The sequence below is a fragment of the Malaclemys terrapin genome, chromosome 4 (genome assembly GCF_027887155.1).
Source record: "Malaclemys terrapin pileata isolate rMalTer1 chromosome 4, rMalTer1.hap1, whole genome shotgun sequence".
In the NCBI taxonomy this organism is placed as follows: Eukaryota; Metazoa; Chordata; order Testudines; family Emydidae; genus Malaclemys; species Malaclemys terrapin.
This window is the reverse complement of record NC_071508.1, coordinates 133,092,364-133,119,230: the sequence shown is the minus strand read 5'-3', so window position 1 is coordinate 133,119,230 and position 26,867 is coordinate 133,092,364. Positions and strand designations below refer to the sequence as shown.

The 26,867-nt window shown below is 43.5% G+C and overlaps 1 protein-coding gene and 1 non-coding gene across 3 annotated transcripts; both read right to left on the bottom strand.

Moving 5' to 3' along the window:
- Positions 1-3,793: 3,793 nt before the first annotated feature.
- EIF5 (eukaryotic translation initiation factor 5) lies at positions 3,794-17,802 on the bottom strand. 2 transcript variants are annotated; one of them, XM_054028203.1, is made up of 12 exons: positions 17,688-17,802; positions 15,307-15,495; positions 12,351-12,630; positions 11,600-11,681; positions 10,994-11,166; positions 10,421-10,532; positions 8,300-8,439; positions 7,512-7,667; positions 7,178-7,339; positions 6,600-6,764; positions 6,187-6,321; positions 3,794-5,129 (listed from the first exon to the last, which is right to left on the bottom strand). In XM_054028203.1, the coding sequence occupies exons 3-12, from the start codon at positions 12,420-12,422 to the stop codon at positions 5,037-5,039; spliced, it is 1,290 nt and encodes a 429-aa protein (XP_053884178.1). In that variant the 5' UTR covers positions 12,423-12,630; positions 15,307-15,495; positions 17,688-17,802; the 3' UTR covers positions 3,794-5,036. The 2 variants fall into 2 exon arrangements, with proteins under 2 accessions (XP_053884178.1, XP_053884179.1); XM_054028204.1 differs by lacking the exon at positions 17,688-17,802 and adding an exon at positions 15,617-15,633.
- Positions 10,143-10,267, bottom strand: LOC128837531 (small nucleolar RNA SNORA28). The gene has a single exon (XR_008444969.1). It is a non-coding gene; the product is annotated as a small nucleolar RNA SNORA28 (small nucleolar RNA).
- Positions 17,803-26,867: the final 9,065 nt, after the last annotated feature.

Genomic DNA, 26,867 nt, shown 5'->3' with positions numbered 1-26,867 from the left:
GTTGGGTCTTCTGATGGTGTCGCTATAGTAGATATGGGGACAGAGTAGGCAATGAGGTTTGTTACAGGGACTGGTTACTGGGTTAGTGTTTCTGTGGTGTGTAGTTGCTAGTATCTGCTTCTGGTTGGGGGCCTGTCTGTAAGTGATGACTGGTCTGGCTCCCAAGGTCTGTGAGAGTGAGGGATCGTTTTCTAGGCTAGGTTGCAGATCGTTGATGATGTGCTGGAGAGGTTTTAGCTGGGAGCTGTATGTGATGGCCAGTGATGTTATTTTCCTTGTTGGGCCTGTCCTGTAGTAGGTGACTTCTGGGTACCCGCCTCGCTCTGTCAATCTGTTTCCTCACTTCTCCATGTGGGTATTGTAGTTTTAAGAATGCTTGATAAAGATCTTGTAGGTGTTTGTCTCTGTCTGAGGGATTGGAGCAAATGCGGTTGTATCTTAGGGTTTGGCTGTAGACAATGGATCGTGTGATGTGTCTTGGATGGAAGCTGCAGGCATGTAGGTATTTATAGCGGTTAGTAGGTTTCCGGTATAGGGTGGTGTTTATGTGACCATCACTTATTTGCACTATAGTGTCCAGGAAGTGGATCTCTTGTGTGGACTGGTCCAGGCTGAGGTTAAGGCGGGGTGGAAATTGTTGAAATCCAGGTGAAATTCAAGGACTGCCTTCCTGTGGGTCCATATGATGAAGATGTCATCAGTGTAGCGCAAGTAGAGGAGGAGATCTAGGGGACGAGAGCTGAGGAAGCATTGTTCTAAGTCAGCCATAAAAATGTTGGCATATTGTGGGGCCATGCGGCTACCCATAGCAGTGCTGCTGACTTGAAGGTATAAGTTGTCCCTAAATCTGAAATGGTTGTGGGTGAAGACAAAGTCACAAAGCTCAGCCACTAGGTGTGCTGTGGCCTCATCAGGGATACTGTTCTTGACAGCTTGTAGTCCATCCTCATGTGGAATATTGGTGTAAAGAGCTTCTACATCCTTGGTGGCCAGGATGGTGTTTTCAGGAAAATCACCAATGCATTGTAGTTTCCTCAGGAAGTCGATGTTGTCTCGAAGATTACTAGGAGTGCTGGTAGCGTAGGCCCTGAGGAGAGAGTCTAAATAGCCATATAATCCTGCTGTAAGAGTGCCAATGCCTAAGATGATAGGGCATCCAGGGTTTCCAGGTTTATGGATCTTGGGTAGCAGATAGAATTCCTGTGTCGGGGCTCTAGGGATGTCCGTGTAGATTTGTTCCTGTGCTATAGTAGGGAGTTTCTTGAGCAGATGGTGTAGTTTCTTTCAAACCAATGTAAACTTATTCATCTGAGTCCATGAACAACCTGAAACAATGGCTCTGAGAGATCTGAGCTGCCCCAGTCATTGCATGCAATACTCTGTGATTGTGCAGCCATTTGACATTTTTCTGAAATACCAAAATGTATCCTGTTTGCTACTGCATGAGTATCTCTGAATATGATCCATAGTTGTGTGCTCATTGGAATGAAGGATATTTCATGGAATTCCAACAAATTAACATAGCTTCAGAATTTCGTTTCTGTGCTAGGAAGTAGCTTATGGTGAATGAAACCACTTAAATGCTTAACAGATAGTAGGGATTGATACCTCAGAGGGAAGATGCTTGTGTGTATGCATGTGCATCTGAAATTGGGACAGTGGTATTCTGGGGCATGAGCCTTGGTGGGGAGATTCAGGGTATCTCAAATTTGGAATTACTCCAGGTGGAGATAGCCATGGAGTCTCAAATGCAGGGGAAGGTAAAATCTACTTCAGTATGAAAAACTCTCTCAAAATCAGGGAAGATCCAGCATTGAGGGCATCCCTGCAAATCTCAGCCGCACATTATATTAAAACCAAAACTAGAGATTTAAAATCCAGACTTTTCTCCATTTCAAAGCAAGTAGAATTTTTTATAGCCTGTCTACATACATAACAGGTGCTAAGATGGTGAAACATCTATATATCTGAAGAGCTATATATATTAGGGCTAGTCTATACTACATATGCTCTGCCCAAAAAGCTATACCAGCAAAATCCCTCTTCACTGTAGACCAGTGGTTCCCAAACTGGGGTTTGTGAAATGTTACAGGGGGTTCTCGGGAAAAAATTCCCTAATGGCGGACAGAGCTGTCCCTAGGGACCCCAGACTGCAGGGGTCCAGCAGCTAAGCAGATCAAAGCAAGCATATCTATCACACTGAGATTTAAACTTCAAAACTCCTTATAAGAAATGGAAAATGAGGTGGATTTTTTTTTTTTGCTGTTTTTAAAATTAAATAGGCAGCTAGTATTGTTTTTAAAATGATAAAGAACATGTTTAAGCTTTGTTGTAACATGCATTGTTTGCCTGGACTGCTCAAGACCTGAATGCTTGTGAAGGAGGAATGATTTGAGTTGGCTTCTTAAATACCTTCCTGCTGTTTCACATCTGATGCTCCTTGATGAAACATAGGAGCCTTGTCTTATAACAGGCTTATTCAAAGTGATACAAAGTATGAAAGTGAGATTTTGGAAGAGTGTTGCTGTTTTCATAATGTAATAAAAATACTATAATGATAAATAATTGTGTGTAATAAGCATGTCATAAAAACATTTTATATTTCCAAGATCACTGCTTTTATAATTTATACTCAGGTAAAGGAGAAAATCCCTGGAAACATTCATTTTTAGGAGGGGGTTCGTGAGACTTGACATTTCAGTGAAAGGGGTTCACAGGTTATTAAAGTTTGGGAAGCACCGCTGTAGACATAGCATAGACCAGGGATAGTCCAGATTGCTGGTCAAATCTGGACTACTAGCTGCTTTTGAACAGACTGTGCAGTCTTTTTAATTATTGCAGTGTGAAGAGTGTTTCTCTGGGGTCTGGCCCTTGACCAAGAAATTTAGACCTCAACAAAAGATAATTGATTAGCCCTGGCATAAGCTAACACTGTTTCCAGTTACAGTGACACCACCTCCCCATTATTAGCCAGCAGCATCTTGATGAAATAGCTGCAGGTACTGTGGGGGTAATGTAGGCACAGCAATGGTGGGGGAGAGAGGGGGGGGTATTCTCACACACAACACAGCAAAACTGACAAAATTTTGTAAACACTGCATTTCCACTTAGAGCTAGAACATTCCTGACATTAGCTCTATAAGCCAGTGCAGTTTACTGCTGCATCATAAATATATCGGGAAAAATGGATGTTAGGCAGACACATCCTCCCTCTTGTCTCTTGAGTGAATTTTCTTGACTCAGGATAACTTGCGTGGAAAGAGAGCAAGACTTTCCCCCCTAACTTCCAACAGCATTAAGTGGAACTTTGGTCCACCCTTGAAGAATCAGCTGTAGAATGCACCCAAAGGGGTCAGGGCTTTTTAATCTCTCATTATCAATAGCTTTAGATTTGCACCTTTAAACTTTGTTCTACACAAAAGCTAAGACAAAGATGTGAAACAACTATGTATAGATGTAGTCTACATGTATCCTTTGATAGTAGGAAAACCCCCCCACATGTGAGAAGTGGATTTGATTTAAGCCGGAAAAAGGTTTTCAGCCTTTCACTCACAGACCCCTACACAATTTTAAATGGGGGTGTGAACTTCTTTGGACATTCACACTGGTCAGTTTTAGACTGAAAACCTGAGTCTAGAGTTCAACTAATAATACTGAAGATGCTCAGCTCTGCATTTGACACAGCATGAGAACGGGTACTAAAGGTGTAGGCTTCTACAAAGACGAACACTGAGGTGGTAGCTGTAGGTGGGGGTATTCACATACTTCTGACATCAGAAAAAACAATGCCGTCTCTAGCATCTGAAACTTTATTTCCATGGTCACTTTTCACAGATCCCTTACATGTTAGTTTACAGATGACATGTTGAAAACCGCTGTTTGCCTAGCTTAAGAAAGCTGCTTTTGTTGACTTTTGGCCTTTTGTTTGAGATCAACGTTGATGTTTGCCAGAGTAGAGGGTGGATATGTGTAGAGAAAGGAATAAAGTTACTGTATGAAGCAAGAATTAGAGTATAAAGACTAGGCTGAGTTGGTTTTGCTGACCACCCCTTTCCTCACACCCAATTTCAAGTTGTCTTCAACCCTTCACTAACCAGTTCTCCCTCAGTTGATTTTCAACTTAAGTAAATCATTCCTTTTTGCCAAGAGCCATACAGACATTTGAATCACAGCTAGAGTAGGAATTTAGATGTGTTTCTTCTACTTCCATCAAATTTTGATTTTGTTGTTTTGTCACAGTGGTAGTAAGACCAACTCACTTAAAATAAATGTGATCATTTACAACCAACTATGGACACCACAATGGAAGAAAGACTTTTGGAGCAAGTCTTCATCTTCCTCTTGCAATTTTAGAGCTGCTTATCAAAGGCAGTCAAACAGTTGCACCGGAGAAGCCTCTGTTGGCCAAATACGGACACCAGATGGAGAGGGATACCTTTTTACAAGTCTTAGGCCTATGACAGTATGAATGCTAGGCTAGCTCTGTCTGCCAATTGAGACCCAATCACTAGTGGCTCTTGGTGCTCCTTGAGCTTGCTGGAGATTCAAAAGTTTAGAAAAATTGCATATCAGAATCTCCACCAGGGACCAGTATTTCCTCACAGCAGCTTTCTGTTACCTCTGAGGCAGGAGTGGAATACCATTGCTCCCCATGCCAAATTGCTAGCAAATAGACGCATGTTAAGCCAGACTCACTTCAAGATGGCCATAGCTGTTTAGTGATGGCTCTGACTCTTAGGTTGACCAAAACCAAATCCTTTATTCCCACAGCTATATAAATGTGTTCCAAGTATGTGTGTCCAACACAACTTTTTAAAAGGAAACATGCCATTAACAAACTAGATCAGTTCACTGATGCATATGACTCCTTGGTGTTCAAGCTTATAGTTAAACAAGACCAGTCACAGTAAAAGACATTTGAGTATGAAGTAGCATGATGTTAAGCCATTTCAGCTTGTGCATGTACATGTTGCACTTCTGGAAGAAAAATGCAGAGCAGTTTGCAGTATTACACTGGAAGCTAGATTGCATCACTTTTAAATGGCATCAATATCAATGTCATCATCTTTCTTGTTTACAGGCTTCACAGTTTCAACTTTAGGTACACTGGCAGTCTTGGAATACACCACCTGGAGAGACAAGGTATTTAGTGTTTAAGGACATCCATTGACGTTATCTTCCATAATAATATTGACACCCTCCACCTACTTAACAATGGTGCAAGTTCAGCTAAGGTATAAGCTAGATGTACACAGTCTGTATGAGATACAGGCAAGTCTCATCTTACGTGGGGATTCTGTAAAAGTTAGCACGTAAAGCGAAAACCACGTATAGTCAAAATTAAATTGAGCTGAATGGCGGGCAGGATCGCCCACACAAGTACAGTATTAAAATTATTTCTCTTTGTTTTTGCTGACCGAGTAAAGCTGAAATCACGCATGTTAAATGCACGTAAGATGCAGAGCTGTAATTCATTTTAGAGAGTCTGCAGTCTTTGTGGCATGTCTGAAACCATGGTCAAAGCACTGTGTGGGGAGTCATCTTCTAAAAGACATTCCAAACTGTTTGGTTCTACCAGTCACCACGCCTCCATTACTCAATTAGGTAGTTTGTCTTACCAACATGCATTTCTCCTTAAGTGTGATTTGCAAGGAGCTTTAGAAGAATGGTCTTAAAGCTTTACCTGGTTTTTGTAATGGCAGCACCAGATGTTAACAGTTTGCATCCTCAGGCTAGACAGTTTGCTCTTTAAATTTAGCTTTTATTGCTTGTACTAGAGCTCCTTATGTTAAAAAGGCTGACACTACTGGGCACCCTGTGTTGACCACCAAGTAACAATTTAGACTCTTGAAAGCTTAAAATGGAAGAATCTGCATTGTCCTAGCTGGCAAAGTTTTTATCCTGTCTTTATGTTAAGGGAAGGCGGGAGCCTGTGGAAGAATCCAAGGGTGTACAGAGGGAGAGGATGACTGCATTATATAGACTGGGGTGGGGGGGGGGGGGGTGGTAAGAGAAAAAAAAGCACAGAAGGCAAAGAGTAGTGGAATTTTAGCCATATGCCTTACAAGGAAAAGCTAGTTGCTTCTTAAGCATGCAGGCCCAGGGAGAAATTCCGAAGGGGGGGGGGGGGGGGGAGGAGGAGAAGAGAGAGAAACAACCAACAGACACACAAACCAGCCCTCTTACCTCAATATTTTCATCTTCGTCCTCTTCTTCATTACCAGAGGACTCCTCCTCAGCTTCCTTCAGCCATTTGATAAAGGGTTCTGCTTTGATGCGGATTTCTTTAGCAAGCTCTTTTGAGACATATTTCTTAGAGGCCTACAAGAAAAGGAAGAGTTTTATTCAAGGTGGCTTGGCTTTGAGTTGCTGAGGAGTCCTTATCAAACCCATCTCTCCTTGCTAATATGTAACTTTTTTTCAGTCTTGTAGCAGCTTGTGTAACTAGAGAGGTTAAAAATCACTTCCATCAGTACACTTTCAGAAGGCCTGCATTGTACTTTAACACTGTATGAAGCAGACCACATCATGCCATGCCTCCCCCTGGCCCCAGAAACAGATATTAGGTGGACACTGTACTAGCAACACTAGCCAAGTACCTTTTCGGCCCAGCTAAGGATGACCTCTTCTTCCAGAAGATCTGCATCATACATTTCCTTCAGGATATGTGGAATTTTAGAAATAAGCTGAGATTGATGCATGGCTACCACACACTCCAAGCCATGAAGAAGGTATCTCTGAGCTTTCTTGTTGTTGTGGCAGAACTGTAATAAAAACCATACAATTGTCAATCTTCAAAAGTTTCAGCCTTCTGTACAATATGCTTCAGCCCAGGCCAGGGGTGCTTAAAATCCTGCTGCCCAGGGCTCAGGTTGACTTCATCCTCAAGCCCCAGCAAGTCTAACACCAGGCCTGGCAACCCCATAAAAAAAAAAACAGGGTCATGACCCACTTGGGGGGGGGGGGTGTGTGTGCGCGCGTCTTAACCCAGTTTGAGAACCACTGGTTCGCAGAATTTAGGGACAAGAGAATGAGTTTTCTGCTGTAGACATTTTGTTCTGCCATAGTATCCAGCACTTCATCTACTAAAGTAGTTCTTGCTCCTAAAAGCCACTTAAGAAGGGTCAGACTTTATATATGGAGACCAGTAAAACTGTTGGGAGATTAAAAGTCTTACACGTAGGAAGTGGCGTCTATATCTCTTTATCTGTTCTCGAATCTTCTCATCAAAGAGGACTTCAGTCAAAACTAGAGGGCCCATAGCCTTTACATCCAGTCTCTCCGCTTCTGCTACAATATCTTTGTCAGAAGTCTCAATGACACCTTCTTCCTTCTTTTTCTGCAGGTGAGAAATTTGTCAACTCAGATGCTAACAGGCCTATACTCTCCTCCCCCCCCCCCCCCCCCACACCTGGTTACACTTAGAAAGCTACTACACCTTAGAACAGTTTACCATAATGACTTCAAGTATTATTTTGAGCTATTCTTTAGAAAGAGAATTGCAATTTTACCTTAACAAAATCAAATAATATGTTGACTCTCTCTTCTACTGTTCTTTCTAGGTCATCACTAAGTGTGAGGTTCTTTGCATGATCACTGATTTCATCCATTCTGCGCCTCTGGGCTTCTTCAGTTGTGTCTTCACCCCAGTCATCGTCATCATCCTCCTGAGGAAGAGCATTCACAGAGTTAACAAGCTCTTAAGGGGAAGGTGATGCTCTGCTTATGGGTATATTAAATAGTAAGGCCATTCCAAGGTAGATTCTACTATAAGTCTGTACTTTTGGTGTGTGAGTGGACGGGGAGTACGCAAATTCCTAGGGTTGCCCCTCACCTTAAGTTATTCACGAGGCATCCCTATGGAGACTACAGTAGTTAACTATAGAAAAAGCTAACACTAAGCTTGGTATTTTAGTCATGTATCCAGCTTGCACTCCCCCCCTCAAAAGCACAGCACAGAAAATAGTCTAGTGGCTGACTAACTCCATTAACCACTTCATGGATTAAACTGCAGAGCTAAGGATGGGATATGAGGCTCTCCCCCTGCCCCCCACGGCTTAGGAAGCTCCAAGGGAGTAGGAAGGAAGGGCTTCACTATCATGTGACAGTAGCTACTTACCATCACAAGAGCCAGCGTAAGTGGCTCAGGCTACCTATACAGCTTATTTTCAGCGCAGATCTTTGATAAAAGGAACAATCGCTATTTCAGAGAGCAGTTACAAGTGGAAGTGTTACCTGACACTAATTTTGAAGTCTAATTTATAAGCCAACTTTCATTGTTCTTTACAAGTCTACTTACCACTGGACGTGGAGGGTCATGTTCATCTGGTGGTGGCGGCAATGGTGTCTCATTGCTAGACACAGAACCATTCTCTTTATCCTTGCCTTTTCTGTTCTTCTTTTCCTTTTCTTTCTTTCCTGTACTAGTGTCACTGTTCTCTGGAAGTAAAGAGACTGGATACTTTAGTTTGGTTCCAAGTAGGAACAAGACCTCCACTTAGAGAGACAATTTGTCGACACTATTTCAAGTGTACCAGATCCCCACAGAATCTAGTTTGAAGTTTTAGTTTAATTCAAAGTATTCCAAGGCTCCTTTTCATGGTGTCACCTCTCCCTCAATGTGAAGGTTGTGCCAACGCTGCAGACCCCATACAGCATGGGATGAAATTCGTCTTAAGACAAATAAAGCAACATCCCTTGCGTCCAACCAGGCTAGAAACCAACAGCCACAATTTGACAGATACTGAAGACCTAGTTTAAGGGTTACACATTTTAAGTACTATTCTTCCTTCCCTGTTTTGAACATCAGAGCCATGATTTGGTGAAGTGTGCATATCACGTCCACTAGAGACCTGGTAGCAATTTAAGGTCAAAAGGGATCACTATACTCCTCTTGTCCAACATCTGCCATAGCATAGGCCAATAGTCCTCAACCTTTCCAGACTACTGTACCCTTTTCAGGAGGTGGATTTGTTTTATGTACCTCAAGTTTCAGCTCACTTAAAGAACTTTACAGAAAAAAGTGTCAGCACATTTTTCATTTACCATACTCTAAAATTGCAACCCCCAGTTTAGAAACACTGATAGTAACTATACAAGTCATTGTATGTATGAAATTTTACAGAGCAGTATAAACTGATTTTTGCTAGTGCTTTTTCCATGGAGGTGGTTATAAAATTAGGCAACTATCTAGAGGAGTTGAGGTACCTGCCCCCCAGAGATACACATGCCTGGTTGAGAACCACTGGTACAGGCCACAGAATTTCACCTAGTAATTCCTCAACAAGTCACTCACAGTTGAATAAAAAAAATCAAATCAAGCTTGGATTTTGAATTTTAATACTTCAAATAGAGAACTTGAGGTCATTGGTAAGCCAATTCAGTATTTTGTCACCCTCTGAGACTTTTCTAGTTTTGTTTCCAGCCATTAGTCTTGTTATACTTTTGTCTGCTTAGCAAGAGCTCTATCAGATGTCTCCCTGCACTTGTTGGCCATGGCCAGTTACAGCCTCAAAAATATTACTATAGTAAGCCACCAATTTTGAAGTTGCAGAAGCAGTTTAGCTCAAAATAAAAGTTTGAGCTAGAGGTGTACATATTAAGCCACAAAACTTGAGTCAAGCCACTTTAACAGATTAGAAACATACTGAAGACCCTTGTACCCGTCAATTTTTTTTATTAGCAGAAACAGTAATGTTTCCTTGGTCCTTTGCATCCTCAGGCTCAAAGAGTGCTCAAATCCAAGCTGCAGTTCTCACTTAGAGAAGAGACTGAACCACACAGAGCACTAAAAACACAAAGTAAGACTTCCAGAGGAGAGCAAGAGTTTACTTTTGGAAGAAAGAAAGACTTTCAAAGCAATTTTTGTAGGTCTGACATGGGGACAGTCTGCCTTTGTATAAGGGTTTTGGTACTAAGCACTATAGCCCTGTGTAGAGTATTTACAGGCAGCAGCTAGCATGCAGAGCTGAATTTTGACTTTGCTTCCCATAAATCAAGCTGATACCTGCAAGATTAACCTACAATTGTTCTCCAGGAGATGTAGCTCAGTGTGCTGTTTATAAGCCTTGGGTGGGACTGGGAAGCAGTCTAGTCCACAAAGAGCTGGATAGTGGCTAGTTCGTAGTAACAAGTTCAAATAGGTTGTTAGAGTCTATATAACACATGACCTCATTTAGCAGAGACCACCGGAATAGGTTAGACTTTTTTTATTATAGCAAGCTTAAATTGAGACAGGCAACTGGATATCTGCCACAGAGTGTTGCTTGCACAGAGTAACCAGTTAAGTCCTTCTCAGTGAAGGGCAAAAAGTAACTTGACTAACTCAGACAAACTTCTACCTTTATGTCTCTTTCAGCTAGAAGAAAGCTTTAACACTTTGATTGCTTCCTTCTTTATAAGAGGAAAAATATGCACTTACCAGGTGGGTTTTTGAGAATGAAGGTGCAGAGTTTATGGTTTGTGTCAAGCATGCCTCGATAGCCACAGGCTTTGCAAGAGTTACCTATAGTTTGTTTCTTGGGATTGACATGCTGCCAGAGGGAAAGTCAAAATTAAAACCTTAATTCAACTCTGATATTACTTATTTATGCCACAAACTTACATAATGTCTAAAGAGGTCAATATTGAGATCTAAAGTAAACAGGCTGATGTGAAAAGTTTCATAGTTTATATATGAAAGTTATGCTAATAGTAATTTTTGCATAACCGATTATTCTTTAATTATCTCAATCCTGATGTTTCTTTTGTTATGGTTTGCAGACCAATACTTCAGAAATTGATTTATAATCACAAGCTTCAGCTGAATCAGCTATTTTGAATGAAATTTCACCTAGACACTAGCATCAGCATGAAATTGACTTGAAGTAGTCAATTTTGTATGCACTAGCACTTGTGTGCACATTAATATCTAAGAATGTGTCAGTCCTGTGTTTTTAATATCAGAAAAAAACAGTTTGGTTATAGAAAAAAAAAAACACTTAAGCACACTCACCAGATCAGTTTCAGGATTCTCACACTCAGGACAGAGAACAAATTTTTTAATGAATCCATCCAACATGTCTTGCAGCTTATTCGCCTCATGAGATCCATTGACAATGTAACGGTCATTCTTAACATCAAACTGGGTCTGTGCCCCCAGCTCACAACCAAAAAATTTGGTGGGATCTTTCAAAAGACAAAAAATTGACACATTAAAAGTCTGCCAGTAAGATCCTGGCAGCCAGGCCTGGCCTGTATACTAGGTCACATCTCTCAAATATAATTCACGATCACTAATAATGCTTGGCAGTACTCTTAACTAATGGGCCATGTCTTACGATTCTGTAAGAGGGGTCACTGTACAATGCTGTACTGGACCACATCTTTCTAAGAGCTAAGTTCTAGCCAAGTAGTGTTTTACCCTAGAAATAATAGATTTCCTTTTATTAAACCCTAAGTCCACAGAGCCTATGTCAGTATTGCACTAGTTTCATAGCCATATTTTACCTCTAAACTAGTGCTGCCACCCCCGCTTTCACCATATGGTTTTACCCAAGCAATCCTTGAAGGCCAAAAAACCCTTAGGAGGGAATTTCATGTTACTTTAAGAGTTACTTACACGTTGGAGGCCGATTAAGCGCCTTTGCAACGTCAACCATGTTGACTATAACTGTCTTTATTCCATTTCCTTTGCCCTCAACCTAAGGAAAAAAAAGTTAAATTTACACAATTAGGTATACATGTGAAGGTCAATGACACACCGTCTCAGGGCTGGTCCACACTAACCCCCCAGGTCGAACTCAGATACGCAACTTCAGCTACGTGAATAATGTAGTTCGAACAAAGGTACTTCAGCTACAAGGTACTTACTGCGGGTCCACACACGGCAGGCAGGCTCCCCCGTTGACTCCGCGTACTCCTCTCGCGGAGCAGGAGTACCGGCGTCAACGGCGAGCACTTCCAGGACCGATTTATCCCATCTAGACAAGATGCCATAAATCGATCCCAGAAGATCGATTGCTTACCGCCCGGTTTGGCGGTAAGCAAGTATAGATGTACCCTCAGTCATTTAAGAAATGCTACAAAGTTAAACACGGCTTAAAGCAGTATCAGTATTTATGGGAGAGAGATAGTGGGGTACAGTGGATAGATAGAGCACTGCACCAGAACTCATGACACTGGGGTTCTAGTCCTGGTTCTGTCACTGATCTGCTGGGTGACCTTGGGCAAGTGCCTTCATTTTGCACTGGTTTCCTATTTGTAAAGTGTGGCTAATGATACTGGATCTCTCAAAATGCTTTACAAGAGACATACTGATAAAAAGCTCTATAAATAGTGCTTATATTCCGATTACCAGAGTTTAGAGTTACCTTTGCAATCAGACGGGGCATTTTGTAGCGATAGAACTGATCCAAAACACTGCGGTTGACATTGACAGACATTTTGTCTTATTAGTAGCTTTATCAATAAGATGAAGAGATCTTTGATTGCAGCTTTTTGGTATCTTCTGTCTGGAGAAGACGGGATGACATAAACGACTGCAAGAGTTCTCGGTCTCTGACATGAAAAAGTTTTCGCCACTGAGGCTGTGAGGTTCTTGCTTGTATGCTATGTTCCCCCAATACAGGTACCAATGGCTGCGCAACAGCTCTGCAAGTGTTTTAAAAATAAAAATAAATAAGAAAAGTTCAGCCAAAAGTTTTTCCATAAAGTATATTCATAGTGCAGGACACTGTTTAATAGTTATTGGATCTGAAATTTTAGTTATGTTCTTTAATTAGTCTTATTTCTGCTGGTCATAAGAGTTTCATATGCATGAAGTCAGTTATGTTTGACTACCTAGTCTCAGTTTGTATCATTATTACAGCAGCAGTTCCTCAGCTGAAGATGTCAACATCTGCTGTTCTGTAGAATGCCAACTTGTCATATGGTGCAAGTTTCCCCCATTTTCACTAGAGCACACTGAGACAACTAAAGAATGAGTTTACCATGTAAAAGGTTACCAGAGGAATGTTAGGTTATGAGATGGGAGGGGGAAGGTGCAGCAGTGTGGGGCAGGGCCCCCTTGGCTTCTGCTAGACTCAAGGTCAGTCTGAGACCCTGGGTTTTGTAACCACTGGTGCACTTTTATTCTCAGGCTTGTTCCCACCACATACAAGTAACTTTTCACCCTCTGCAGGCAGGCGGGAGGGAGGGGAGAGCTACCTCCCTTCCATTCCATTTTCATTTCCTCCTGGCCACCCCCCCCCCCCCCGGCTTCCTTCCCCTGAGGTTTTTATGCAGCCCCAGGCTAATAAGGTAGCAGCTGTCTCCACCTCCCCAATTAGGGCCAGGTTACCTGCAGTCCACTCTAATTTGTTCCCCTAATGAGGAGTGGGCATGACAGAGGGCTGAATCTGCAATCCTTTGCCTGGCACCCTGTCACAGAAGGTCACATAACAGCCTTGATATTAAGAGTTACATGCGATGAAAGTTTGACTGCTTTGGAAGAAAGAGGCAAGGAAAAAAAACAGCCCTCAAATCTTTGGTTATGGAATAACTGAATAGGCTCATTTTAAAGTGTGGGGCTTATTTGTATCTCGTCAACCAGAATGCTGTGAAATACCTACCTGCAAGATGAATAAGCAGTGTTTTTGGCAATATAGAAGTTACAATATAGTTTGCTAAAGTGTTATGGTTTGCCAACAGCTTGCTTTACTCCTGGACTTAAGTGGCTAAACTTGTTAAAATTAACCAGTGCTTCTTTCCACCATAAGATCGCCAAAGTGTAGCAGCCCCATTATGTGTCTACAGCAACTTCCCTCTGCACCTTTGATTCAGCATAGTAGTATCAACACCCATACACCCCACCCCCAAATATTTAAGATGTTTTGCATTTCTAGACTTCCTACTTCTATAGCACATAAGATGTTCATTAACTTGCCCAATCCTTCCCTCATTTCTCAAAAGAGCCCCATTATTGCATCACTTCTGCTGTACATTTACAATTCAGTTTCTAAGCGGTACGGAGATTAAATATTGACTTTAACCATGTAGGTAGATACTGCATTTGAGACAAGTTTATTCTTGCCAGTTCTTTAGAATGAGTGTACATGGTAGCACTGCTACTTCAAGTGGACATGTTTAGGTAACTTATTTGGATAGAAATGTGCTGTTTTATTGCCATTATGATTGAAGTATTTTGCCCAAGAAAGTGTGTTTTTCAGTATTGAAAAACTGAGTTTCCCCAATATTTAGTCAGTAGCAGTAACTTAAAGTTTAGTCACTGGCCAAGAAAAGCAGCTAAGTGTGAACCCTGAGATGTAGTAGGGGACATGTCAAAGGTATTAGCTTGTTTTTACATAAATAATGCTCCCTTTGTTTTCCTCAGAGTTCATGAACATGTAACTGTGCCCACACATCCCCCCTTTCCAACAAGCAGTTCTTCTCCCCCGGGATGCCTGTAAAATCCATGGAGTGAAAGCTAACTTTAGAAAGTGCAACTAATATCTTTACAAGTCCTTTGCATTTTACAATGCAAGGATCATTTTATACTACTTGATCTACAGGACCTGATCAATAGCACTCAGGCTTAGTTTTGCCACAAAGCAGCTAGAAGGAGCCCTTTATTGCGGGTGCGGGAAGGGGAACCCTCAAGAGGTGGCAGTGCGTCCCACAGCAAATCTAAAAGCAGCCATCATGTGGCCTTACACACGTGGCTGCAGAAGCATGGTGGAACCAGGTACCACCGGGGAGGAAGACTGAAAAGTCGCCTCCTCCACATTGCTGCTTTTGTCTGCTGGCGACCGAGGCTCCCACCCACCTCACGACACCGCCCCCGCGCCCGTCGCGCTGAGCCAGCAGCCAGCCTCCCTCCCGCCGAACCGCCCCGCTCGGATCTGGGATGACTCATAAATGCAGCGATTAAGCACTGAGTCAGCCCTAAACAGAAAATGGGGGAGGGACGCCCCCAATCGCGCATGCGGGGGCCTCCGCGGCTTCTCAGACAGACCCCCCCCGCCCCAACCCCTGGAGTGCAGCCCCCTCCCCCCCGCGCTGCGGCTTTCTAACTGCGCCACACAGCTCGCCCCCCCCCAATCACGAGGCGCGGCCCCAGCCGCCGCCATTTTGCCTAGTCGCATGGAGACGCGGGGAAGAGGCCACCCGACTGGGCTAGTCGGCGCCGCCGGTTGCCCCCGCACTGGAGTACCTCAGCCACCCCCGTCGAGGCGGCCCGGACCCCAATCCCCCCCTCCCCCGCGTACTCCGGCCCAAGGACCCTCCCCCACGTCCCCAGACGCGCTCTCCTCGCCTCGCTATTTCCCCCTCCCCCCGGGGGCCACTCACCGTTTTCGTCCAATAAAGACATAAACCCAACGCTGCTCGCCCCGGGCTGCGACGAAGCCGAGTGTGTAAGGAGAACGGGGCCGAGGGGCGCTTATATCCGGGCGGAGGGAGGGAGGGCGGGCGCCGCAGCCGCCGGGTCCGAGCGTCCTGGGGCGGGCGGAATCAGCAGCAGCGGCGGCGCCAGTCAATCTGTGGGGAGAGACAATCAGGGCACCGTTAACGGCGGCACCTGGGAAGGGAAGGGGCGGGCGCAACGGAAGCCGAAGGGGGCGGTTGCCGGTTGCCCCTGCAATGGCTACCGCGTACTCACCTCTAGAATGTTCTCGCTCCAACTGAGCGACGCCACGGCTGGGATCAATCAGCCAGCGGCGGGCCGCGCCTCCCTCGCCCCACCATTAGCTCATCGCTCGACGTCCGCCTAAGTTATTGGCTGCCGCTCCTGTCAATCAATCCTCCCTTTCACCCCCTCCCCCCAGCGCCCTAAAGGACATCGCGTCTATAGTGGCTAAAGCTCGCGAGAACTAGAGCAGGGGGGTGGGGACGGGAGAGAAAAGAATGAGTCATTCAAACAGCCAGGCTGGGCTGTGCGTCAAGTGGGGGAGGGGCTGGGTGGCTGGCTGGCCTCTTTGGTCCCTAGTGTGGCCGAGGGCGCAGAAATGGTGCTAGTGACCAGCATGTACGTACTAGAATTGTCCATTTCCTTGCTTCTGTAGACTGGGCTCAGTGCACCCGCCAGGGGCTCCTTGCATCCCCCCAACCGCGGTGTGCTAGCCTCTAATACCCCTCCCTGCAATCCCTGCCCCAGCCCTTATGCCAGGGGCTCTGTGCCCCTCCCATTCCTTCGTCCGCCCCCTCTTCCCCCATGGCAAGGGCTCCTTGTGCCCCTTCTTCCATGCCTCTTATTCTTCTATTCCCTGCAATGACAGAGACTCCATGTGTGCCCCCATCCCTCTCTGCCAAATGTCAGGGCACTATGTCCCCCCTTCCCTCCAATGCCAAGGGCTCTCTATCCTCTCCTTCCCCATACCAACCTTATTCTCCCCCTGTGCCAGGGGTTCCCATGTGACCCCTGTTCCTCTGACCCCCCTTCCCCCCTCTTTCTGTCTGGGAGATAAATCTGAGTATCAACATTTTAAACTATTGGGATGATGAACACAGTTGAGATGGGGCTATTGTTATGCTGGAAGGTGTTGATGGCTGCTGTCAAACCAGTTCTTTGATCTCTAGAAAGTTACAAAGGTGAATGAAACTGCTGGGTTTGCAAATTAGACAGAAGGCGCTCTGCATGTCCCCCTTTCCAGTTTTCCTCAAAATCAATAGGATTTTGGCCATTGATGCCTATAACATTCCCTGACATTTTGGAATTGATTGAATGAAGTGTCCAAAAGTTACTGCATTCCGTACCGACAGAGAAATGTTATCAAGCTCAGTGTCAGGCCTCATTTTGCTCAGCCAATAAGGAATCCATCTAGAGTGGGGTTTAAAATGCTATCCCCACAAACAGGCATGCAGCTTCCTACCTCTGCCGCTCCCCACGAAGGAGGCATGAACACCCAGTTCTCCCTGTCACACACATAGTTATTGTCCTTATTGCTGCCAACTCCGTTCTGATGGGAATGTGGCACTGAGCAGGGCCCGACCCCACAAAAAGGCATGAATCTCCAATTCTCCCTGCCACATATACAGTCTCCATTACCATTAACTCTCCTCCTTACTGGACAAACGAGCAGAGCTGTCTTCAGGGTATGGGGTCTTGATTTTGATAAAAGCAAAGCCCAGGAAAAGGTACAACACTTGTTTCTTGCAGACACTTACTATTCTTGTCACCAATATTGCTAGCTCCCTTCCTCACTGGACAGAGGCATTAAGTGGGGCCAGCTTTAGGAGTTGGGGGCTCATTTAAAAAATATTAGTCTTGTAAAGGGCATGAAATTCAACTCATTTTCCCACCCTCCACTCCCTCTAGCCAAGTATCTCAATTGCCATCTGCTACTATTACTACCATGTTCTCTTCCACTCCTCCTAAATGGCACCAAGCAGGGCCAGCATTAGGGTTTTTGAAGGCTCCTAATAAAGTAGGAATTCAATATTTTCGTCATTGTATAATACAAATAATGTAAAAACAGCAAGGCATTAAATGGGCATTTTTGAGATATTATCATGCCCATTAAATATACAAATCACTTCTCTGTCTTACTGTTCTCTGCTTCCTTATAAATGCACTCAGACAATAGCAGAAGAAACCTCAGACCTTGTCATTTGGCATGTTTTAATGATAATATTGTATAGTATTTTGAGTGCTGTGGAGCAGAGGAGAATGGGATGGAGTGGACCACTTCAGAAATAAAATGATTAATAACAATAGCTAATAAAATACTTACAAAATTAGGTTTCCAAGCCATCTTTAAATTAGGCCATTGCTGGTACCAAGTTGTCACAGACAGAGGAAACACTTCTCTTGTTAGATCTTTTGTGCCTCTGGAATGCTCTTTTTGGTCTGACAGAAAAAAGAACAACAGTCAAATGCAAAGGTGGCTGATAAATGTGGTTTTCCTAGAAGACACAAAGGAAAAGTCAGGCTATTATTAAGGACATGATCAGTGACACATTACAATGAAAAAGAGGTTATTTCAGCAGCAGCAGAGCCGGAGTACAGTTACCAGAGAATGAATGTGTGTTTTTCTCAGTGCTTAGTGCTGCGTTCTAACAAGATCCTCCTACATCATGGCTGCTGCCCTAGTTATACAAGTTCTCAGTCTACTGAATAGCAAGTGCTCAGGGCAGGACACTGTCCTATAAACAGTGTATTCAGAGCTATGTTGAGCTGACTGAATTAGGGAGAGGTACAAAATCCTTAGGGAGATTTTAAATGTCTCTTTGAAATGTGCACAATAAAATCATTCCCCTCAAGAGGGAGAGGTTTTAAAAACTGCCTTAAAATTTAAACCAAAACAAGGAAACGTATCTCCAAAATATGTGAGACTTGGCAATTATCAGGAGGAAAAAAATAATCAGAATGCAGGATGTAAGAAAAGTACAACAGGAAACTTCTCTGCTGTGACAATATGCGTGGCCGTATAACTTTCTCAATGCCTCCTTTCTGTGACTTTCATTTCATGGTACAACACATCTGCGGTTAATAAATTACAGTACTAAAAACTGTGCTGCTGCCAACACCACTTCATGGTATGACAGAGGGGCAACAGAGACCTTGAATTTGCAACATTTTGACATAATGAATAACCCTAGTGAGGTCTGATTTCACGGTATTGATATGCAGATTAGATTTATATTTTATAATATAAAAAGTTACATAATTAATTTAATAGATCTGTTTTAAAATGTTAGTCCTAATGCATACTGCAGGCATTAATCCAATATGAGTGATGTCAGAGGACATTATTTTTAGCAATCTTTATACAAAATATACAAAAATTGTGGATTCTTTGCTATTTTGAGGAGCCTAATTTTTCATTTCATCTGATCAAAACAATCTTTTAAAATTTGATTTTAGATCTCAAGTACTTTTACTGATTGAAAGTAATTCTAATTTTGGACATTTAGAAACTACTGGCTCTGCAAAGACAGAAATCACCTTTCCCCCTTTTTAAAGTCATGCCTTAATGAGTCACAGAGTTCATAGTTCAAATTGCTGGTGTAACCTTCAAAGTACAGGCCACTTGTGAGCTTTGCATTTCACTGCTATAAACTAAGCAATTTATAACTATACTCCACTTTTGTTGTGAAGACATTATTAACCCAGCTGCCTGGGTTTCTTTTTTATTTAATGGTGATTTAACTACTGACAGTAGGAAATTGTCAGCAATGAATCATTTCCCTAGAGTAAGCATTCCCTTATAGCAGAAATGCTTTATGATGGTTCAGTTCAGCTTTGAATAATTCAAATTTGTTTTGTTGTCTGATCTGGTTTTGTCAAAGAATCCATCTCCTCCCCCTCCCAAGAAGTGAATACCTGCTACATATGATACAGCTAAATTTAAAAAAATAAGAATTGAATTGATATTTATATTAAGATCTAAACCCACAAAAGCATGGAAATTCTAATAATCTGAAATGTCTGTAAAGTGGGATATCCATTGTTAGGCCGTGTCTATACTGCAACTTTTAACCAAGTTTGTAATCAGTTAGTAACATAGTTGGCTCTAACAATGCCGCATGGTTAATATTCAGTTATAACCACTCATGACTGTGAAAAGCATTTTGACCATGCCAGTGTTAAGCTTCACAGTGTCTTCCTGTGACTGGTTTGGTGAAAGTTTTTTTACAGTGTGGGCAGGATCCTTAACTATGCCTGTGTAACTGGTTTGGTCAGTCTGCCTTCTTCCCAGCTCTCTGTGCTGGGCAGGGCATCCCCGAGTGCATTGTCTTGTGTGTGGTTTTGCCTGCATCTCTGCAGGATATCTCTGAGCACTCTGTTCCTCTGAGACACATCCTCTGATAGCTGTTCAGATTTTCCCAGAATGCACTGATGCAACCATGTTGGGGAGTGTGGCAGTAAATGCACAAAAATGGCTGACTCATGCTTGTGTTGTGAGAAAAAATATTATGTGGACACAACTGAGCTTTGTCTGTAGTAATCGGGTCAGATGGGAGCCTCATTATTCTCCTTCAGACCTTGGCAATGAGAGGGGATAGCTTAATTATCTAGGTGTCAGGTTTGAATATGGAAACTCTTGGGAAGCACAAGTCCACCTTCCAGCTGGGTTAACACACTCTTGAAAATCATGCAGTTTACTGTGTAGGGGTCTTTTGGATATCTGTTCTGCATTAACATTAAAGATCCTGCAGCACTCAGAACAGAGGTATATTCTGTTATACTTGACCAGAGTATCAAGTATCCACATCCCCCACTATTGTGCAGCTTGCTGTTCATCTTGTTGAATGGATTTGGTTTGTAAAATGCCTTGGTATTTATGCTGTATAAAGGTAAGCTAGTTTTGTTATTTAATTAAAGAATAAACAAAATTAAAAAGGAACAGGAGAACAAGAGTGTAGTATAAGGTATATGTGTAGTCAGTAGATGCATAATTTTCTAGTTATTACTACTTATTATGGTAGTGCCTAGAGGCCACATCCAACACTGGGCCCCACTGTTCTAACTGTTGAGACACAGAATAAGAGACAGTCCCTATCCCAAATATCTTACAATCTAAATAGACAAGACATTAAGAGGATGAGAGAGAAAACAAAGGCAGAATGAGGTGAAGCGACTTACTTTTTCAGAAGGTTAGGGTATACCCATTTTTTGCCAACTGCAAACAGTGAGGAAAATGTGTAAATATATATGCCAATCTCTCAGACCAGCATACAGCAAGAAAGATCAATGCAACTCACTGTTATTTCTTAAATAGAGGTGTGATGCTCTTCTGGGCTGTGGCCTGACAAAACACTAAAAAGTCTAATAAGCTTGGAAAGCCCATGTCTAAAATAGCCATTTCACTTCCAAGGGAGCAGGGATAAAGATGACTTTTAAAGCCACTCAGCTCCACTCAAGTCTTTGTTTCTAGAGTGCCATTCCAAAATAATGTTTGCAGTGTTGTAGCTGTGTCAACCATGGAGACAAGGTGTATGAGGTAATATCTTTTAGTGGACCAACTTCTGCTGGTGAAAGAGACAAGCTTTCGAGCTGATACAGAGCTCTTCTCTGTGTCATTCCAAAATAATATTAGCATTTGAATAGTTCCAACTAGGCTTTGAAGTTAACTTCTCATTAAGGACAGAGTTCAGTCCATGGCCATTGCTGTTATCTAGCTAGTCACAGTTTTCTGCAGTGCTGTGATAAAGGTGGTGGAAGATTTAAAAAAACACGTGTTTGTGTCATAAAGGCAGTGGTAGATTAATCCATGGGATGGGCCCATGGGGCCCCGCCCAATTTGGGGGCCTCCGCAGGAGCACTGGAATCTCGGTAGAAGTGTGTGTGTGGGGAAGGCACAGATGCCAGAACTGTGGCCCTGCCCCCTGCTCCTCCTCTTTCCCCTCGGGCCCACCCTGGCCAGGCCAGAGGCCAGAGCCGGCCCATAGTAAGAGCCTCCCAGGGAACATGGGTTGCTCTGAGGAGCCCTGGACCTTCCACCTGCCCTTGGCAGGGGGTAGGGAGGCCCAAGAGCAGCCACCGGCCCGTGTCCCTGCCCCCCGGGGTGCACCACCTAGGGAAGGTGGAGGGTCCAGGGCTCCCCACTAGGGTTGCTAACTGTCTAATCGCATAAACCCAAATACCCTTGCCTTGACCCGCCCCTTCCCTGAGGCCCCGGCCCTTCTCCAAGGCCCCGCCCTCTCTCACTCCATCCCCCCTCCCTCCGTCGCTCGCTCTCCCCCCCCCCACTCACTTTCACCAGGCTGGGGGAAGAGATTGGAATGCGGGATGGGGTGCAGGCTTTGGGTTGGGGGGTTAGGTTATCTCAATAATGTATTAGTTAGCTAATATTACTCTTGATATGATCATTTTATTTCAAAGCGAGATTGGATTTCTAAATGTTTACCCATCATTTTGAGTATTAGTTTGCTAGCTACAGAGCAACAACAATGAATAGCTTTAAACTTTAAACCTTCATACTTAAGTACTTAATTAATTATAATTAAATGTTATGTTTTTACCCTAAAAAAGGGCCGCCTGCAGAACGTTGTTGCTCTTGGCTTCCTTTCTTTTAAGTTTGTATTTCAGCTGGCCTCTTGCTGCTCTAAGCAACTCCGGGTTCTTTTTTAAGAACTCATGAAAGTCTGCACCGGATACTGAAGTTCAATTGCACCTGCAGCTCTGCTTTCACAATGCTATCGCTCAGTCTGTTTCTGTCCTTGCTCCACAGTTGTGCCATCAAACTCTGTCGCAGTAGGCATTGGATACAGGAATGGCAAGTGCAAAAGAGACCAATTTCAAAATGTGGCTGTCACCACTCTATGGCATTTGTCTGAAAACCTCAGCCCCGCTCTGATCTATTTTCTGCTCCTTTGAGACAATCTCTTCTTTTGATTGCTGTAAAACACAGTAGTTATCAAACAGCATGTCAATGTCAATCTCGATGCAGAGTGCTGTAGCAAGAGTCTCAAAATCGGACCATTTCACATCGTTGTTGAGTGAGAGCACTGCCATTTGTTTGAAAACCGATGTTTCAAAATCAGACCATTTCTCCAGGGATTCAGTGCACTGTGTCAAGGTCTTATCTGCTGCCTCTCTGAATTTTCTGTTGTCCGATGGAGAGATGTTGCCCAAAATGCCTTGGGCTGATCTTCCATAGAATTTGTCCTCTTTTCTTCTCTTTAGTTTTGAACGGAGGCCTTCCATGATACCATGCAGTTCTGTGCAGGTGACATTGTTACATTCCAGTTTTTTCACAGCATCATGAAACATTCCCATCAGGTTGTGCAGAAAGTAAAGATAACAAAGAGGGAGAGACTTGTGTTCTTCGTCACTGAATGCTTCCCACACAATCTTGATACATTCTTCATCCCCCTCTGACAAGAACTATTCCCTCAATGTCGGTCAGCTTTGTAGTACTCGTTCAATAGCGGGCAGAAGTGACAGCCACCTTGTTGGTACATGCCGATGCACATCTTTGTATTCCATTTCAACAAGCTTGAAAAAGGACATAAGAGACTCTGTCTTCTTGGCCAAGGAGGAAAACTCGCTGTATACTTTGAGGATGAGTGTTTCTACATCAAAACTCAATGCCCTCACATCCCATCTTGGAGGCAATTGTGGATTACATGACATTTGAGCCCACTTGTATCAGCCGGTCATTAAGCTGTTTGAGTTTCTGATACACTGACCTGTGTTTCCCAAACTTCACAGAGGCATCGTCAGCCACATAAGAAGACACATTGTTAATGCTGAGACAATTCTCCTGTAGAATAACTCGCTTCGGCAGCACATATACTAAAATTGGATATCCGTGTTGCAATTGCCTCACTTGTCCCATCATTGTCATTGTAAAAATCTAGCAAGCCATGCTTAATTCCCTCTGTCACAAAAAAATAACACACGGTTACCAGAAAGAATTTCTTATTCCCCTTGTTGGAGGCATCAGATCCAACTGAAAAAAAATGTGCACCATCCAAGTCCTTAAGCAAAAGTTCTTGTGATTTTGGTGCCAAAACACTCTCTGTCATGCTGGCTGCTTTCATCTGTCCGCAAGACATTTTTCTCGCAATTTCAGAATCAAGTAAAAATCTTGGAAGCATTTTGTTTGCACAGTCTTGGCTTGCATAACTTAAATGGTGCAAAATACTGTGGTAAACTTACCCACTTCGGCCAAGGTCACCAGATTTTCTTGGGCTGTCTCTCTTTTGGTAAAAAAACCCATGTGATTTGTGGCATTCTTTTCTGTTGTTTCTCTGATTCCTTGTGTTTTGTGCTCTCTGTGTCGCTGGTCAGCGCTTGTCTTCCCTCGTATTTCACCGAAACCCCTTGATGACATAGAATGCATTCTGCTGTAACCGTGTTGATTTTGCGAAGCCAATTTTTGAATGCATTTGCTTTGCACCATTTGTCATTAAAACAGCAAAAATACTTTTTCTTTTTCACTGTGCCAGTGTTTGAATGCCCCTCATCACTGTCATCATTCTTGTTTGGGGTTTTTATTTTGAACTGTTAGCTAAATAGAAGAACAGGAGTACTTGTGGCACCTTAGAGACTAACAAATTTATTAGAGCATAAGCTTTCGTGGACTACAGCCCACTTCTTCGGATGCTACTCTGAAACCTGTTAGCTAAATGATATGACTGCCTGTTCTCTGCTTACTGTACAGTAACTCATCTATGGAAAAAAACAAGACCTGTATATATCCTATTTCTGCTCTTTCTCCAAGTTATACCAACCTGAGTAGTCAGCTTGCAGGGAAGAAAGGATAATATTGGAAGAACTAGTTAAGCAGACATTGATTTGATGGGAAAATTGTGAAAAGCTAAAGGGCTTTCAATACTTCATCACCTGATAATTAAGTACATCCACTCGCCAACACAATTTCACAAAAACTGCCTGATAATATAATCCCCTGCTAACTTTTAATGGATCCTTTGGTAGAATACTGTGGGACCAAAGAATTTCTTTGCAAGCAAAAATATAGAGAGAAGATCTGGAAGGTGACATGCATACACAGAAGCCAGGAAGCAGTAGAGGGAGCAGGGCCCTGTGGAGAGAAAGATGTGGGGAGCCCAAAAATTCTTTGTGCCCAGGGCCCCAATAAATCTTAATCCACCTCTGCGTAAAGGTTTTTGCTTCTTTTATGATACATAGAGAAGAATGAACTTTCTGTTACATTTTTTTCTGCTTATTTTTTCACCTTAGAAATATCAGGGGCTCAAGTATGGACTTTCCTTTTTTAGCTGGATGTCTTCTTGAAGGGCTCCCCTGTATATTGAGAAGTTTCTCAGCTTGGAAAATAGACGACTAAGGGGGAATATGATAGAGGTCTATAAAATCATGACTGATGTGGAGAAACTAAATAAGGAAGTGTTATTTACTCCTCATAGCACAAGAACTAGAGGGCACCAAATGAAATTAATAGGCAGCAGGTTTAAAACAAACAAAAGGAAGTACTTCCTCACACAACGCAGAGTCAACTGGTGGAACTCTTTGCCAGAGGATGTTGTGAAGGCCAAGACAATAACAGGGCTCAAAAAAGAACTAGATAAATTCATGGTGGATCAGTCCATCAATGGCTATTAGCCAGGATGGGCAGGGATGGTATCCCTAGTCTCTATTGACAGAAGCTGGGAATGAGCGACAGGGAATGGATCACTTGATGATTACCTGTTGTGTTCATTCCCTCTGGGGCACCTGCATTGGCCACTGTCAGAAGACAGGATACTGGGCTAGATGGACCTCTGGTCTGACCCAATATGGCCGTTCTTATGTTCTCACATCTTAACTGAAGGGGCAAGAATGTTAAATCTTTGGCAAAGATCAGTTAACCTTCGGGTTATGTGAATCAGTGGTAATTACATCTTGAAAAGCAAAACCACAAGGTAACTGCACTAGAATTACAATTATTAATTGCAATGACTAGAATTGCAATTATAATAAGGGTACTATAATTACAGTACCCTTATTATAAAATGTAACCAAAAAGCTCAAAGTATTTCTTAATATGGCAAATGAACAAACTACCACAGCCATCCATAGAATGTATGTGTGACTTCCATATGCAAGATTACCAGCCCAGAGAAGATTTGTGTGTAGTTCTTCAGAAAGAGATGCAAGGTTTTAAGGAACTGGCTGTTGCCCCAAGCTGTGTTCGGCCTGCATGGTAGAGCTGACACTAGTTCAGAGACACTTAGGGCTCATCTATGCTACAATATTAATCCTGGTGGAGGACCTGTTTACAACATAGTGTTGCTATATGCTAGAGTCCAAACATAGTTATGCCTTATGTTTGCATGGGTGGGTTGGGTAGCCTGGAGGAAGATCAGTATCAGAGGGAGTCCGGGGCAATGATTGGAGTTCTCCCAGGGGTCAGTAGCCAGAAGATCCAATCCACAGGGCCGAGTCAGTGGGTTAGGGAGGTGAGATGGCAAGGTCAGGCAAAGCAGCAAGCTAGCAAGATAGGGTCAGGCAAAGCACTCTAGGCAGCATCCAGTAGACAATGGTCTGTCACTCAGACAGCTTCTGCTTCCTGTTGGGGCCTTTATATAGTCCAGGTATCCAATGAGACTGCTGCCTACCCATCCAATCAGGGACCTGGGGTGTGGCTGCTGTGGGTCTGTAGGTCAGGTGTCATGATTGAGGGCATCACTGTGGTGCAATGGCTAAGGGTGCCACCAAAAGACCTTGCAGATCTGGGTTCAGTGCTGGGGTCCTGAGATCCCCCCGCCACTTCCTTAGGGGGCTGAAGTTCTGGGCTTGTCCAGATGGATGCCGTGAAAGGCTCTGACCACTTTGGAAGCATGCATATAATGCTCTGGTTCCCAGGACAACTCTTCCAACCTGTATCCTTCCCAGTCAATGAGGTACCATATCTTCCTTCTTCATATCTAGGGCTTTGTCTACACTACAGTGTAAACCCAGGGTTCAAACTAAGGCTCAAGCCTAGTCCCCATTCTGTCTACACACAAATCATACTAACCCACAGCTCAGACCCAGGGTTCAAGCCCTATTGCTTTGCTGTGTAGATGGAGACCCCTCTGGCCTCATACTCTGGGCATCTGTCAAAGTATTCCACAATCCCACGGGCTGATTTTTGTGTGAACTTACCCTGCGATTCAGTGTTGGAAATTCAGTGTCCACCTTCTGGGAATCATAGAATATCAGGGTTGGAAGGGACCTCAGGAGGTCCTCTAGTACAACCCCCTGCTCAAAGCAGGACTAATCCCCAGACAGATTTTTGCCCCAGACTCCTAAATGGCCCCCTCAAGGATTGAACTCACAACCCTGGGTTTAGCAGGCTAATGCTCAAACCACTGAACTATGGCAGGGAAGGAAAAGTGGGGCTGATTGCAGGAAGCAATGGCTGGCTTAATGAGGGCCCAGGTAGCCCTTATAAGAGGGCTAGGGCCAGAAGCCACAGGAGGACTCTCCCTCTAGCTCTTGAGGGAGAAAGACCTGGCTG